This window comes from Eumetopias jubatus, unplaced genomic scaffold (assembly GCF_037043125.1).
Source record: "Eumetopias jubatus isolate StellerSeaLion01/CBP00866 unplaced genomic scaffold, mEumJub1_p1.0 scaffold_2, whole genome shotgun sequence".
Lineage (NCBI taxonomy): Eukaryota > Metazoa > Chordata > Mammalia > Carnivora > Otariidae > Eumetopias > Eumetopias jubatus.
Window position 1 is genome coordinate 122,797,001 of NW_028274808.1, and position 16,654 is coordinate 122,813,654.

The 16,654-nt window shown below is 35.0% G+C and overlaps 1 protein-coding gene across 1 annotated transcript in view; it reads left to right on the forward strand.

Annotated features, from left to right (window-relative positions):
• The window catches only part of STPG2 (sperm tail PG-rich repeat containing 2), a 517,945-nt gene that overhangs the window by 394,321 nt on the left and 106,970 nt on the right, over positions 1–16,654 (forward strand). The window contains exons 14-15 of the mRNA XM_088020218.1: positions 4,860–4,870; positions 14,306–14,332. Of these exons, the coding sequence (XP_087876344.1) occupies positions 4,860–4,870; positions 14,306–14,332 (38 nt within the window). The remainder of the gene's footprint in view (positions 1–4,859; positions 4,871–14,305; positions 14,333–16,654) is intronic.

The following is a 16,654-nucleotide window of genomic DNA, read 5'->3' on the forward strand; positions in this document are numbered from 1 at the left end:
TTCAAATATAAATTCTAACATGATATAATCTGAATTATGATTTTGATCCCATAAATTCTGAGATTCCTTGATAGTTGAGAATATTTTAATTTGGGAAAATATGGAAATTATAAGTAATTCTTTTTTTTTTTTAGAGAGATAGAGAAAGAACATGCAGGCGGGGATAGGCAGAGGGAGAGGGAGAGAGAGAATCTCAAGCAGCCTCCACGCTCAGTGCAGAGCCCTATGTGGGGCTTGATCTCACGATCCTCAGATCATGACCTGAGCCGAAATCAAGAGTCAGATGCTTAATCAATTGAACCACCCGGGCGCCCCAGGGAATTATAAGTAATTCTATTAAATGTCCTTCTGTAAGTCATTAGAAACATTTCACTAGGTAGATGCCATGTAGAAGAGCACAGGAGCTCTTCTATAGGTATAATGTCCTTTCGTTCATGTGCTTTACTGTAGGACTTTTGAGCATCTAGTTACTCCAGATATTATGATGATACTTACTCTCATTGACATTTGCTGTTTTTGTTGTCTTTCACTTCTTCCACCTTTCTCATGGCAACAGAGCATTGTTTTTCCTGAGTAAATGGGAAATTGATCCATGCCTGGTCAGAGTACTACCTTGGCCAGAGTGATTGATTAAGGGATAACCAAAATGACTCAGAAGGGCCTAACATACTACCCTGGGGATTTTTCTATCTAAGATATTAAGGAATACTACCTATTTTTACTGGCTAGTAGGTAAAGTAAGATGTACATGTAATTGATATGCTAGGTAAGCACAGTGTGTGGATTTTGCTTTTTACCATCCCTTTAAACTTTAATCAGGAGCAATATTCCCTTAGCTTTGGGTTAAAAACTCAAGCAGGCTCATGACTTCTCTGCTCATCTTTTTAAAAAAGACAGAATGCTATACGATAGTCACTTTATCCCAAAACAAGCCTCAAATTAGAAATTATAAACCAGTACTGTTTATAATCCCCAAACTGTGAAATTCACTTGGTTGCAATTGTTTTTCCTTCTTTTCTCCAGCTTGAAACTACATTGTGAAAGATAATTGTGTGGTTGACATCTCTTTTCCTTTGACTTGAGCTTCTCTTTCCTTCTTCTCTCCCTTCCTTCTAGCTGTGATTTTGAACTTCCCAGGGATGGAAATATGGAGAAGAACAGGTAGAATTAGAAAAGTCTTAACTGAACTGGATAGTAAGTTGGTTTCAAACCCTCTAAGCTGACAGATGTATAAAGCTGAATCTTATTTATACTTCTATGGGATCTAAAAGCTCTCTCCTGGATATCTGTCTCTATTTTCTTGATCTCGGCAGATACCTATCTATTCTAGGTGGTCCACTGACTCTCCTTCTGCAGCCACTGGGTAACCTTTTAGACTCTTTATTTTGATGTCCCCTTGGCTTTATTGGACAGGGCTCAACACAATTTAAATCTGGTTTTCCTCCCCTCTAACACAAACTTGATTTATGAGAAAAACTCATGTATTTCTAGTCCCTTCAAAGTCTAGCAGTATAGGTTAATCACAATATCCCTAAGTAGATGTTGAGCTAGTTCAGAGAATACATTTCAAAAATCTGAGTTTTTTTTTTTAAGATTTTATTTATTTATTTGAGAGAGAGAGAGAGTGAGTAAGCACAGGGCAGGGGGAGAGGCAGAGGGAGAAGCAGACTCCCCACTGATCAGGGAGCCTGCCTCGGGGCTTGATCCCAGGACCCTGATCATGACCTGAGCAGAAGGCAGACACTTAATCAACTGAACCACCCAGACGCCCCTCTGAGTGTTTTTTTTAATGCCCCCTTTCTAGACTTGTTAATAGAACATGCCCTAACCACCCACCCGCTCCCAAATGGGTGGCATGAGGAATTCACAGCACAGTGATTACTCTTGCCATCAATTTTCTCTCCTTCTGTGATACCTTCTTGATTTGGGTGGTGAATCCAAGAGTCATGGAACAAATCCTTTATCACTGGTTTTGCAAATTCTTCTACAATATAGTGCCAGGAAGAGCCCCTCCTTATATAATCTGGACTGCTAGGGAGAGAACAAGAAAGAGGAGAGACAGAGAGAGACAGACAGGGAAGGAAGGAAGGTGGAGAGAGGGACTGGAACATGCTATGGTAAAGTGTTTTGAGGTACTGGATTTTGGAGCTGCAGCAGCAGCAGTAACTGATCTTACCATTGCTGCTGTTACTTGTGCTGATACTATCACAGTAGCTGATAGACATTTTTAAAATATGTCTATCAGAGCACCTGGGTGGCTCAGTGGGTTAAGCATCTGACTCTTGATTTCAGCTCAGGTTGTGATCTTGGGGTCATGGGATTGAGCCCTGCATCAGGTTCTGTGCTCAGCATAGAGTCTGCTTCTCTCTCTCTCCCTCTCCCTCTGCCCCTCCCCCTGCTCATAAGTGCACTTGCACCATCTCTCTCTCTCTCAAATAAATAAATAAATCTTTAAAAAAGAAAATAAAATATGTGTATCAAATTGTGGGCAAAATCAATACCTTGAAAATCTCAAGTTATTCAGTGAAAATTCCTTTCTATTGGAAGCAAAACCAATGTCCATAACTTTTTTTGTTGCTATAATTACTCCTATGTTTTATTCTTATTATTTTATCATATAGAAGGGAGATAACTGCAGTTCTGTATTATTATTTGGAATATGAGTTTTAGCCCATAAGTCCTAGTACTCTTGACATTTTATTTTAAAAGTTGTGTAACAGTTTTATATTTTTCTTAAAACTATCTTTGTAAACTTTATTTCTGGAATTATAGGCATAAAAAAAGGGATGGAAGCATCTAATAAAATGCAGTTACTTAAAAACATTTTCAGAAGTGAAAGACAGTATAAGGACTTTTAAAGTATCACAATATTTAATCATTAATTTGAATTCAATATCATATTATAAATAATAAAATAGTAGATTGTGATTTCAAGAATAAATTTCACAAAAATTGCTCTGCTACAGATAAAATCAGCCAGTGGATGAATCAAACATCTATTACATTTAATCAGTTCTCTTGTTGAAGCACATCTACAAAAGAAAATAACCAAAGAATTTGTATGTTATTTCTGAACTTGACCTATATGTCATTATGTGTTTTGCCTTTTCCCAATACGATACTTTTATACTTGCCCTACTTGGGGCAAAGAGAAAAATTTCCTTGGTAGAGAGTTCCACTTTCGGTATTTGCAGAAAATGTGCAGACTAGAGAGCAGGGATCCTAAGTGCTCACTGGCTACATTCATATATCAATAAGGGTATCAGTTAAGAACTAAAATAAAATAAACAAAACTAACTTAAAAATAAGGGTATTTAACAATATTGAGAGAATAGTGTCCATCTTGAAAGCAGTGCTACTCTAAAGAACACATACCCTGATGTGGTCAAAGGTCATTGCACTAACATCACAAACACAGAATACCCTAATGCCTCATGTGATGGAATGAGTGAACATTTTAAAATAGATATCATCAACATCCTGTATTCTGGGACGTCTTCGACCATTTTGAATCATTTTGAAGGTGAACAGAGCTGAGCTGCTGTTTGAAAGTAATTTGTCTTTCGGTTCATATCTAGGAATGAAAATTAGATCTAAAAATTCCATAGCACGGGGTTTATGACACATATAAAACACAGCAATGAAATTGCCACAGCTTTGAAGTTGTTTTTTAAGTGATTCTTTGTGGAATGTTTTGAGATGAGAGTGAATAATTTACACTGGAGTCTGTCTTTCTTTTTTCTTTCTTTTTAAAATGAACTTTCATTTTTTTTTTTGTAATAATATAATACCTGATTATAGTATAGAATCTTGATGATTCTATTTTATGTACACATACTGTGGTTGCTTAATTTTCATATTGTCATCAGAAACGTACTGGAAAAAAACTACCTCTATACAACACTTCCGAATCAAAGCTCATTTCCAAAATATTAATTTAATTAACAATAAGTGGCAATATATTTATGCAATACAAAAAGTGTAGGTTTTGGAATCATGAACTGAGTTAGTCCCAGGTCCACTTATTGGTATTTTTGCTACTTTGCAAAACTGGCATAACATGAACTCTTTAGGTCTCTGATATTTACTTCTTAAAATGTTTCATGGAGATATCTGCATGAAAGAGAGTGTGTTTATCAAATATATATATTCTAAATTCTAATTGAAACACTTTCAGCACTAGCAGGTAAATTGTATATCAAAGAACTATATGTAGATTTTTCACTGGGTTGACATGTTTTTATGATTTTGAAATTCTTATTTTAAAAAAGTGTGTCTGATGTAGAAGTTCACCTCCCTGTGTCTTTTCAGTAGTAGAATCTAAAAAGGTAATGAAGTATTATAGGTTGGAGCTGATGATTTATATCTGTGTGTATCATGAAAGATAGGAAGCAAATGGGTATAATTGTTGAACTAAGTAAATAACCAATGCATACATCATACATATTTAAATATCTGTTCAGACATACATTCTCTTAAATGCCAATTGTTGAGTCCTCAATCAGTTCAATGTGTATGTTCTATGAAAGATTTTTGATATGTTATTTTCCTCTGGTGAGATTTCTCCCACAAACTCAGAGGACTTGCAAGATGTAGAACTATTCTTTCAGAATATGGATTAGGAGATTACCATTTAAAATATGAAACTACTGTTAGTGTAAAACTGAGTCCAAAAATCAATGTAAGAACATAACCAGATTCTCAGCTTCAGCCCTGGATCTTTTCTACTATGACAAAGATTTTCCCATGTAAAGTATTCAGAAATTGATAGTATCTTTTAAGATTAATTTTTAAAGTTCTTAGTTGTGGTAAAATATACACAACATAAAATTTATCATCTTAGCCATTTTTATGTGTAGAATTCTGTAGTGTTAAGTATATTCACATTGTTGTGGAACCAATCTCCTGAACTCTTTCCATCTTGTAAAACTAAGTAAACAACTCACAATTTTCCCTCCCCTCAGCCCAGTCACAACTGTATACTGTCTCTATGAACTCGACTAGTCTAAGCACCTCATGTAAGTGGATTCATACAGTATTTTTTTTTCATGACCGGCTTATTCACTTAGCATAATATTCTCAAAATTTAATTGTATTATAGCATGTGTCACAATTTCCTTTTTAAGGCTGAATAATAATCCATTGAATACATATAACACATTTTATTTTTCCATTATCCATTAATGGACCATGGGTTGCCTACACCTTTTGGTTATTGTGAGTATGCTATAATCATGGGTTTCTTCAAGGCCCTGTCTCCAATTCTTTTGGGTATATACGCAGAGGTGGAATTAGTGGATCATATGGTAATTATAATTTTAAATTTTTAGGAACCACCATACTGTTTTCCATAGTGATTACACCATCTATATTCCTACCACACTGGTATTCCAATTTTCCATATCCTTGTCAACATTTGTTATTTTCTATTTTTAAATAATAGCTATCCTCTTGGGTGTGACATATGTCATTCTGGTTTTAATGTGCATTTCCCTAATGATTAGCAATGCTGAATATCTTTTCATGTGTCTGTTGGTGTCTGTATATCATCTTTGGAGAAATTCAAGTTCTTTGCTTTTTTAAAAAAAAATCCAATTCTTTGTTTTTTTCTTGTTGAATTACAGAAGTTTTGTTATGGTCTAGATATTAATCTCTTATCAGAGATATGATTTGCAAATATTTTCTTCCATTCCATAGGTAGCATTTGTTTTGAATAATTTAATTTTTAGAGCAGTTTTAAGTTCACAGCAATATTGAGCAGAAGATACATGGGTTTCATATATATCCTCAGTCCCCACCCATACATAGCCTTTCTCATTATCAACATCCCCAACCAGGGTGGTACATTTGTTAACAATGATAAACCTATGTTGACACATATTACCCAAAGTCCATAGTTTACCTTAAGGTTCACTCATAGTAGTGTACATTCTATGGGGTTAGATAAATGAATAATGACATATATTCATCATTATGATATCATACAAAATATTTTCACTGCCCTAAAAAATCGTTTGTGCTCTGCCTATTTATCCCTTTCCCTCCTGTCACCCCTGGCAACCATGATCTTCATAGTTTTGCCTTTTCCAGAATTTCATGTAGTTGAAATCATACAGTATGTAGCCTTTTCACTAACAATATGTCATAAACATTTTTCCCTAATATTTCATAACTGCATACTAGTAACATATATGTACATATATATGTATTCCATAGGTATATGAGAATAGATAAATCTCAATATATTCAGTCATTTCCTTATTTTGGGTCATTCAGATTGCCTTTATATTTGTTATTGGTAATGATAACAAAGACTTTGGTTGTACCAAGAACACCCAATTTGCATGCTGGGGTTTAATCTTAATGGATTAGTTTCCAAAAGTGGGACAATTGGCTGAGTGTATGCACATTTTTAATTTCAATAGAGATGGCTACATCACTTTCCAATCAATGGTATGAATTTATATATCCACCAAAAATGTCTGAACATGCCCATTTCCCCACAATAATGCCAACATTAGATAATTATCAATTTTTAAATTTTGTCCAATCAAGTAAAAAGAGGAAACTCTTTGCTTTAATTTCCACTTTTCTGAACTTTCGTATCTTTTCTGTTACCTATCTGTATTTCTTCTTCTACAAAGTTACATGAAATCTTTGCCCATTTTTATTTCTTTGTTTTTGACTATACAAATGATAAAAAGCTTATTATATGGTAGAGATACATAACATTTATTTATTTTTTTAAAATTTTTTATTGTTATGTTAATCACCATATATTACATCATTTGTTTTGGTGTAGTGTTCCATGATTCATTGTTTGTTCATAACACCCAGTGCTCCATGCAGAATGTGCCCTCCTTAATACCCATCACCAGGCTAACCCATCCCCCTACCCTCCTCCCCTCTAGAACCCTCAGTTTGTTTTTCAGAGTCCATCATCTCTCCTGGTTCGTCTCCCCCTCTGACTTACTCCCCTTCATTCTTCCTCTCCTGCTATCTTCTTCTTTTTCTTTTTTCTGAAAATATGTTGCGTTATTTGTTTCAGAAGTACAGATCTGTGATTCATAACATTTATTTTTAAGACTGCATTTTGACTAATTCTTGTCTTCCTTGTTTGTTATGGTGTCTTTTGCATTCATAAATTTTGTAATTTTAGGGGCGCCTGGGTGGCTCAATCGTTAAGCATCTGCCTTTGGCTTAGGTCATGATCCCAGGGTCCTGGGATGAGGCCCGCATCAGGCTCCCTGCTCAGCAGGAAGCCCGCTTCTCCCTCTCCCACTCCCCCTGCTTGTGTTCACTCTCTTGCTGTGTCTCTCTCTGTCAAATAAATACAATCTTTAAAAAAATAAATTTTGTAATTTTATATATTTGAATCTAGTTATCTATTACTTCATAGTTCCTGGGGGTTTTTTGTTTAAGAAGGCCCCTTTCGCTACCCTCTGACCTCATGTTTCTCTTTAGGTTTCCACCAAAAGAGGAACTCAAATCTGTCTATCCACCCAAGTCACCCAGTGCCCCTCTAATAATGCATCTTGCAGAGGAAGGCCTCAAAGTTGTCTGATTTTCCACACAGTCAAGTAAAAAGGATACCTCCCCATTCCTCACCTTGCTTCCCGCCTAGGGCAAGCCCCCATCTGTCCACCTACTCCAGCCCGTCACTGACCCTCACGTACACCCCACCTCTGCTTATTCCATGTGATGTGCAATCGACCCAAGCTTGCATAGGAAAGGGCTGGGGGGCGGGGGGAGACACAGGGATATAGACAGAGGCTGGGGGCCCAGACCCAGGCCGAGGCCTGCCCATGCTGCAAGGAGAAGCTGAGATTCCCACAATGAGCCCTAAGGGCAGGATCCTGTGCTTCTGTATTAGTAGGTTTGTCACTCTCTTCTCTCCTGGCACAACAGGGAACATGGTGGGGGAGGAGGGGTCTCTGGCTGGGTTCCCCACCTCACCATCGGTCCAGCAGCCCCTCTGTCTAGGCTTGGGCCGAGAGCCACGCCCCGGTAGCCGCCAGAGGTGGCAGAGACTAAATCCTATGAGGAGCCGGGCTGATCCCTATCGGGGAGTTATCACTCCAGGTCGGCTGCTGTCACATTAAACCTGCCACAGGGGACTGACCCCTGCGAGGTAAAGGAATCCAATCCCTTAGCTGAGAGCGCACCATCACTGGGGCTTGGCGCCTCAGCCCAGACTCAGAGCCGGGTATGCAGAGCAGTCAGGCAGCTTCGCGTCGCCAGGGAGCCGGGTGCAGAAATGGGCCCACTCACTGGCCCCCTCCAGCCCCGCCCTGCCCGGCCCAGCTCAGCCCATCCCCGCCGAAGCTAATGCCGGCGCTTAGAGGAAACTTGTGGAGGGGTGGAGGACACTTCTGCCCAGTTGTCTGGGGCTCTTTGCCAGCTGTGAGCTGGAAACAGTGGGGTAGAGCGGAGCAGAGGGGGCCGGGTCCCAGGAAGACTCTTGTTTATTCTTTCTTTCTCTCTCTCTTTCTTTCTTTCTTTCTTTCTTTCTTTCTTTCTTTCTTTCTTTCTTTCTTTCTTTCTTTCTTTCTTCTCTTTCTTTCTTTCTTTCTTTCTTTCTTTCTTTCTTTCTTTCTTTCTTTTCTCTTTCTTTCTTTCTTTCTTTCTTTCTTTCTTTCTTTCTCTCTCTCTCTCTCTCTCTCTCTCTCTCTCTCTCTCTCTTCTTTCTTCCTTCCTTCCTTCCTTTCTTTCTTTCTTCTTTCATCTTAATATTTCTTTATTGTGAAATATGCACACCAACAGAAGGGTGTAAAATATAAATGTCCAGTTTGGCAAATAATTATAAAGAAAACACTCCTGTAACCACCAGTAAGGACCCCAGAAGCCTCCACGTGCATTTTCAGATCATAACTCAAACATCGCCCCCAACCCCTTCCTCCAGAGTTAACCACAATCTGCTTTTGTGATCGCCACCTCCTTGCTTTACAATTTACCTATATATGCATCACCTAATAGTATAGCTTAATTTCATCTGTTTTTTAACCTTGTATAAACAGAATCATACCATGTGTTTTTTTTAAGGCCCCTTTCATTCCAAAGGTATAAAAATATTTTCCTATTTTTTTAAAATAACAGATTGTTGTTATATCTTTGCTTTATAGGAAGATAATTTTGTGTGTGTGTGTAGTTTGAGATAAAAATATTTTACTTTTACGATATATAGATAATTATGCCAAGAACATTATTAAACAACCACTCCCCATTTTTCTTATTATATAATTATTATATTTAACATAATCAATTTTTGCAATCTATTTTGTGTCACCAGGTTATTTCTAGATCTATGTCGAAGTTCACTTAGATCTTCTCTTCTATTACTGAAGATTTTTTTGGTAGAAATGCCATCAAAGTTTGACATTGCTCAAAGAATAGATTATAATTTTAACCTTCCCTTATTCAAAATGTGAAAATAAAAGAGAAGGAAGGAACAGACACACACACACACACACACACACACACACACAGATGAAGAAGAGGGAGGAAAAATACTTCAGCCTATTTTCCCCACCTTATCCTCTGGTTTTTCAGATCTTGTAGTATATGCCCTAATAAAAAGAGTAAACACGTGTCATTCTTCCTTTCATACACCTCAGCAAGTATGAAGGATGAGTTTTTGGGAAGTTTAATGAAAAAAGAAAAAAAAGTCCTGAGACCCTTTCCTTTTTTTTCCCGTTTGTCCTTTGCTTGTTCATTTATGTGTCAGTTTTGTTTCTTTGTCCCTCGTGTGTAGTAATTCCTGTTATAAAATGAAAATATCGTCTTGATACCCAATTTATCTGCTAGACAAGAACATTTTATGTAGTACCAATAACTAGGACTCCTATAAATAGATTTATGGATACTATAGTCACACTTAAATAACTTGGCTGCTGCTGTATATTTTATATATTGAGGGTAGAAGATTGTTTTGGTGTTCAAGTTTTGATATTTAAATCAGCCACTCTAATGTCCTTAGGTTAGAATTCTTACTCTTTAGTAGTCAAGAAGCATCCCTTCTCTTTAGGCTTTTTAAACATTAGAGCAAACCACATGGCTGGCTTTAAATTTTTCTAAGTTATAGAAAAACTTTGGTTCTGCTTTGATCAATGTAAATCAGTAAACCTCCTATCCTAAGAATTAAATAGGAATGATTATTTCATCATCCAAAACACATAAGCTTTCTTAAGATCCATTACTTGTGCTATAGTTGACTTTGTTTTCAAATTCCCTTTGTCTTTATTTTCAGATTTGTATTTTTTTCTATTTTTTACAATTCTAGACCAACATCTAAATCAAAATTCACCAAAAAATCATTTTCTATTACTTTACTCTATTTTCATTCTTATGGTCAGATAATTTATGGAATTTCAAAGACATTGGTAAGATACTTGAGGTTTTGTTAAGCATTCTTAGAAGCTAGTTTCTTCTAGGCAATATACATAACAGAACAATATTTGCCATTTCATGGTCAAGAGTTGACTCATTTTTAATATATGGTAAGTTTAATAGGTTATGGATAGCCCAGTATAAAATTATGATTTTTTTCCATCTAATAATGCTGTAATGGCATATCAGTCATCATCAGTGGTTGTTAAAGTGGACTAACTCACTTTATTTACTTAACAATTTTAAAGATAAGGGTGATCTCATCAGCCCTTTTAAATGGCTAGCTTTTTGGGTGCCTGGGTGGCTCAGTTGGTTGAGCGGCTGCCTTCGGCTCAGGTCATGATCCTGGAGTCCTGGGATCGAGTCCCACATCGGGCTCCCTGCTCAGCGGGGAGTCTGCTTCTCCCTCTGACCTTCTTCCTTCTCATGCTCTCTCTCTACCATTCTCTCTCTCTCTCAATAAAATAAATAAAAATCTTTAAAAAAAATAAATGGCTAGCTTTTTCAGATACTTTCTAATAAAGTATCTTCCCAGGTACTAATATGGTCATTTGACACACATAATAGTTAACATTTACACATTAAATTATGTTGATTCACATAAGAACTTAAAACGTGTATGCTCTTTCACCCTGAAATATAACATGGGTTTGCTTACTGCTCTGTAAGACTTATATATTTTTTAAAGTTTATTTTATAATTAAACAATAATATTCACTTCTTATGGATTTTTTCAGGAAGACAATAATACAGGAAAAAAGAACAAATACTCTATTATCACTCAGAGGCAGGGAGTGCTATATTTCAGTGTATATTCTTCTTTTCCCTTTTTTCACATTTTTTATAAAGAGCATAGTATTTATTAAAATTTCCAGCTGTTTTAAATTTAAAAAATATAGTGTATATGGATAGATAGATAGATAGATGTTAAAAATGTACCTTTCTCTGCATAGTTAATGGCTTTATGATGTAAGGAAAAATTTTTTTCTCTTTCAATTGAATAGGCTCAACCATTATTAAACAAGCTACACTGTTCAATATTTCTTGTATTCTTTGATTTGCTACCTGCGTTTTACCTTCTATTAATGTTAAACATTTAATTTGTCACCAGTATTTGATACCTGTAATAACTGCATTGAACATCTTTGTGCATAAAGCTTTTCCTATCATTAATTGATTCCTTTGCTTGATTTTAGAATTGCAGTGAATGGCTTAGACATTTATTGCCAAATAGACTTTCAGAAAGATTATGTAAGTTTATATTTCTACTCATAGTGTGTGAGGTACTGCATTATCAATATATCTTCTGTTTAAAAAAAGAATGTTTTCTATTTGATAGCTTAAAAATCCCATTTTTCACAATTATTTTACTAATGTTCATTTTTAAAAATAGGGTCCTTATCATTTAATAAGTATTAACCCTGGGTTTCTGGTTGAAAATGGCAAATCAATACATGCACTCAACTTATCTCCCTTCCAAAATTCCACTAAACAATAAAGGAATAAAAGTCATCCTTATATGCACTAAGATAATGGAGAATTAGAAAATACATTAATGTAACTAATATGTTAACATGTAAAAGGAGAAAACCATAGGATAGTATCATTAGAGGCAAAACAAATTAACAATAACAAAAAACATTCCATAAAACTCAACACCCATTGTGATATTATGACATAATAAAAAAAAAAAATATATATATATATATATATATGGTCTTTCACTCTTGACACAGGCTCCTAAAACCCTTGGTATTTTCCTAAGTGATGAGAGCCAAAAAGGAATCTTTTGTTATGTTAATGGGTGACTTTTGGAAAACTAAGGGGGCTGGTTGCCTGGAGAACTAACCCTGTGATTAGAGGGTTGGAACTTTCAGTCCCACTCCTAGACTTCTGGGGAAGGATGAGGGACTGGAGATTGAGTTCAGTCACCAGTGACCAATGACTTAGTCAATTGTGCCTTTGTAATAAAGCCTCCATAAAAATCCCAAAGGACAGAGTTTGGAGAGCTTCCAGGATGAGGAACACATGGAGATTTGAGGAGAGTCGAATGCAGAGAGAGAACATGGAAGCTCCACATCATTTTCTCATTTTTTCCATTTGGCTGTTCATGAGTTATATCCTTGATATAACTATATAACAATCCTAAATGATAATCTAGTGAGTAAAATGTTTCTGAGTTCTCTGAATTGCTCTAGCAAATTAATTGAATCCAAGGAGGTATCACTGGAACCTCCAATCTACCCCTAGTCAGTCAAAGCACAGGTGACAACCTTGACTTGCATTTGGCATCTGAAGTGTGTGGGGGCAGTCTTGTAGAATTGAGCGCTTAACCTGTGGGATCTAACACTACATCCAGATAGATAGTGTCAGAATTGAATTGTAGGATACTCAGCTGGTATTGGAGAATTGCTTGGATGCTTAGGGAAAAAACCCACACATTAGAATTGGGTGCAGATTCTTACCCATCAATAAAAACTGCTAGTAACCTAACAATAGTAGGAAATTTCATTAATCTAATTAAGAGTATTTACTCAAAACATAGGACAAACATTACATTCATTGTTACAATCTTAGAAGAATTTCATTCAAATTCAGGGAAAAGACAAGGACGTCTCATGTTTCCACTCCTATTTAAGGGCATAATAGTAGCAAAAGGAAAAAAAATATAGATAATGGAATGGATTCATAAAGATTGGAGCAGGAGGATGGATGGAATTTTAAAGAACAAAAACTATGATGATAAAGCTATCAGGTGCATTTTTAAATTTGAAAACTGATGTGGTTAAGGCATTGGATTTAATGGAATAAGTGGGAAACATTAGTGATAGATACATAGAGAATTAATAAAATGAAAAGAAATGTCAACAACTGGCATTATTTGATTATATATACAAAAAATAAAGTTTATAGACAAATAATAAAATTCATAACAGATTTTGACTGCCTCCAGTTATAAGATCATTATTTAAAAGTGATTGCATTTCTATATGCCAGCAGTGATTAGAAAATGTAAACTTGAGTATGTTAATACATAAGTAGCAATAAAATATGAAATACATAGAGATAAATCTAACAAAAGAAATATAAATAAAAGCATATGGAAAGTCATTACAGTAACCTAAATAAATGGAGAAATGTACTATATTCATGAATAGGAAATTCTCAAGTCTGAATTTTCCCAACTTGATCTTTAAATTCAATGACTTTTTAAAAAATATTTCTCAAGGAACTTGACAAGATTGTTTAAAATGTATTTGAAATAGTAAAGAATATGTAAGACACTCCTAAGGAAGAACATTGCAGGGGAATTCCTATACCACATAAGAAGATTTTATAGTGCAATAATAATTAAATCAGTATGATATCAGTGTAGGGATAAATGCAGAAATCAATAGATTAGAATAGAGTAGCTCAGGATACACTTAAGTACATATGGAAACTTGATATAGGAGAGAGATGGCTTGATGACCATTAGGGGAAAGATGGATTTTTTGAGAACTGTTGTAGGAAAAAAATTAATCATCTATATGGGGAAAAATTGGATCTTTACAGTACACTGATGCAAAACTCAATTCTGGGTAGATTATTTGTTTTGAAAAGTGCAATTTAAAAGCTTTTAGAAGAAAACATAGAAGCTATCTTTGTAAGAATTTTTACTTTTAAAAATTCACAAAAAGCACATAGTGTAAGGAAATCTGGGAGACCAAATATATAACTAATAAGAATTTCAGAAAGAGAGAACAGAGCAAAATAAGGTAAGAAATTTACCAAAATATGAAATTTCTCCCTGGATTTAAAGACATGAATCTCCAGATTGAAAAGGCCTACTAATGTCCTGGTACAATGAGAGGAAAAGCAAATAAAAAATGCACAAAGAAACAAAGGCATATTCTTTTGAAATTCCAAGAGCAACTAGGATAATGATACCACCAAAAATCTTAAGGTCAATTTTGGCTTCATCTCATCAGTTCCATGCCCATCCCTAACTAACTCGACTGCTAAGTGTTCTAGATTCTACTTTAACCACATTTCTCACATCACTCTTTCCATTTCTTCTACTACCATGGAGTTCAGGTCATGATCCTCACTTTTTAAGATTATTTTGATAATCTCTGAATTAATGTTTGCCTAAAATCTCTCTACATTCTAATCTATGCATCTAGACATTCAGGTTGTGTTCAAAATTACTTCCTGATTTCTATTCTCCTTAAACTAAGTCCAGATTCCTCATCTTGGGTTTTAAGGATAGGTATGAAAATACTACAGCCCTAATTTTTTTTTAAGATTTATTTATTTATTTATTTATTTATTTATTTATTTATTTGAGAGAGTGAGAATGAGAGAGAGAGAGAGAGAGTGTACATGAGAGGGGGGAGGGTCAGAGGGAGAAGCAGACTCTCCACTGAGCAGGGAGCCCGATGCGGGACTCGATCCCGAGACTCCAGGATCATGACCTGAGCTGACGGCAATCCCTTAACCAACTGAACCACCCAGACGCCCCTACAACCTTAATTTTTGAATTTTTCCTCACTATGCATATGTATACCCCACACTTTAGCTTTTGTGTGTTTGTATATGCATGAATATATCTTCTAGTCACTGCTTCATCACTTTATTTGCTCGTACTGTGTCATCCACATGGTGTCCTCTCTATACATCTCCTTCTGTAGAAATCCCATCTAGCCTACAAAACCCAATTCAAATGCTACCTCCCTTATAAATCCTTCCCCACCCCAACAAATGTGAAATAAGCATTTATTTCATTGAAGATCCATATTTACTTCAACAATTTCAAAATATTTGCTTTTTTTTGCTTTATATTATAACTTATTTGTATGCTGATTTTATAGTATTTAATTTTAAGCCCTTTGAAGAAAGGACTTCGTTTTATACATGTTTATATTCCAATATCTAGCATGTACCTTACACATAGGAAGCATTTAATAAAAATTTATGTTGTATTGAACTTAATTCTTAACTTTGTTCAATTTGTATACACTTTTAATATCAAAAAGAGAAAGGTCTGATTAAAATTCCAAATTATGTTCACAATAAAAGTAAGCTTTAGGGGAGCCTGGGTAGCTCAGTCAGTTAAGCATCTTACTTGGGCTCAGGTCATGATCTCAGCGTCCTGGGATAGAGCGCCGCATCAGGCTCCTTGCTCAGCAAAGAGCCTGCTTCTCTCTCTTCCTTTGCCTCTCTCCCTGCTCATGCTCTCTCTGTGTCAAATAAATAAATAAAATTAAAAAAAAATAAAATAAAATAAGTAAACTTTATATGTATGAATTAGTTACTTGAGCTTGATGAATTGAAACCTTGTAAAAATATTTTGGCATGTACCTATGTATAAAAACGTGTATATAATAATTTTATTATTCTATTAAGTAATTAACTTTAATAAAACAAAGCTCTAAACAAGCATTCTAATATTTTGTTTTTTCATTTGTTATATTTTAGAAGTGGATAAATATATTCTCCTAGTTAATAAATCAAAAAGAACTACTGATATTAATTTGGGTTCTCAGGTCCCAATATGGTAATTTAAAAATTTTATCCAATTTTTAATGTTATCATTTAAGGATGAATTATACTTATTAGAATGATTATTTTTTCCTATTGCCCCTTCTGATTATTATTTCTTCTAAAGTTTGTCAATGCAATTTATTTATTAGAAGAATTTATTTTAAGGCATTTCCTTTCTATACACATCACATGTTTGAGTTTTAGATATTTAATCACAAAAAATAATTTAAAGACACTCAGGTATTTCTCTAAATTTTTATCAAAGGAATGCTATACTTAAGGAATTATTGAAAAGTACAAGTATATATCATCTAGCTAAAAACAAATTTTAGAGCATTTCTTATTACTTATAACAAATTATACTCTGGAAATATTAATGTACATCTTATGAGAAGGCAACATGGATTAGCTATCAACATCCTGACTGATGACATTCACAGGATTAATGGGAAGGTTAGTTTATGCCTTCTGAGAGAACCATGATTTGGATATTGATACAGAAAGAGAAAACCAATTTGGTTGCAGTGAACCATGGCAGCCTGGGGTACAACACGTGCTTAAAAGAAATAAAAGGTACATTGTTCAGAATTTTATCCCCTTATCTCTTATTTCACATCATTTTTCATCTTCAAGTGTGATGAACTGTGGGGGAATCAGATTATCCAAAAAGTGTACCATTTATTTAAAACTACAAAATTTTTCCAAGCTGCTAAAACTTTCCTTCCTTTATTTTAAAAATTGA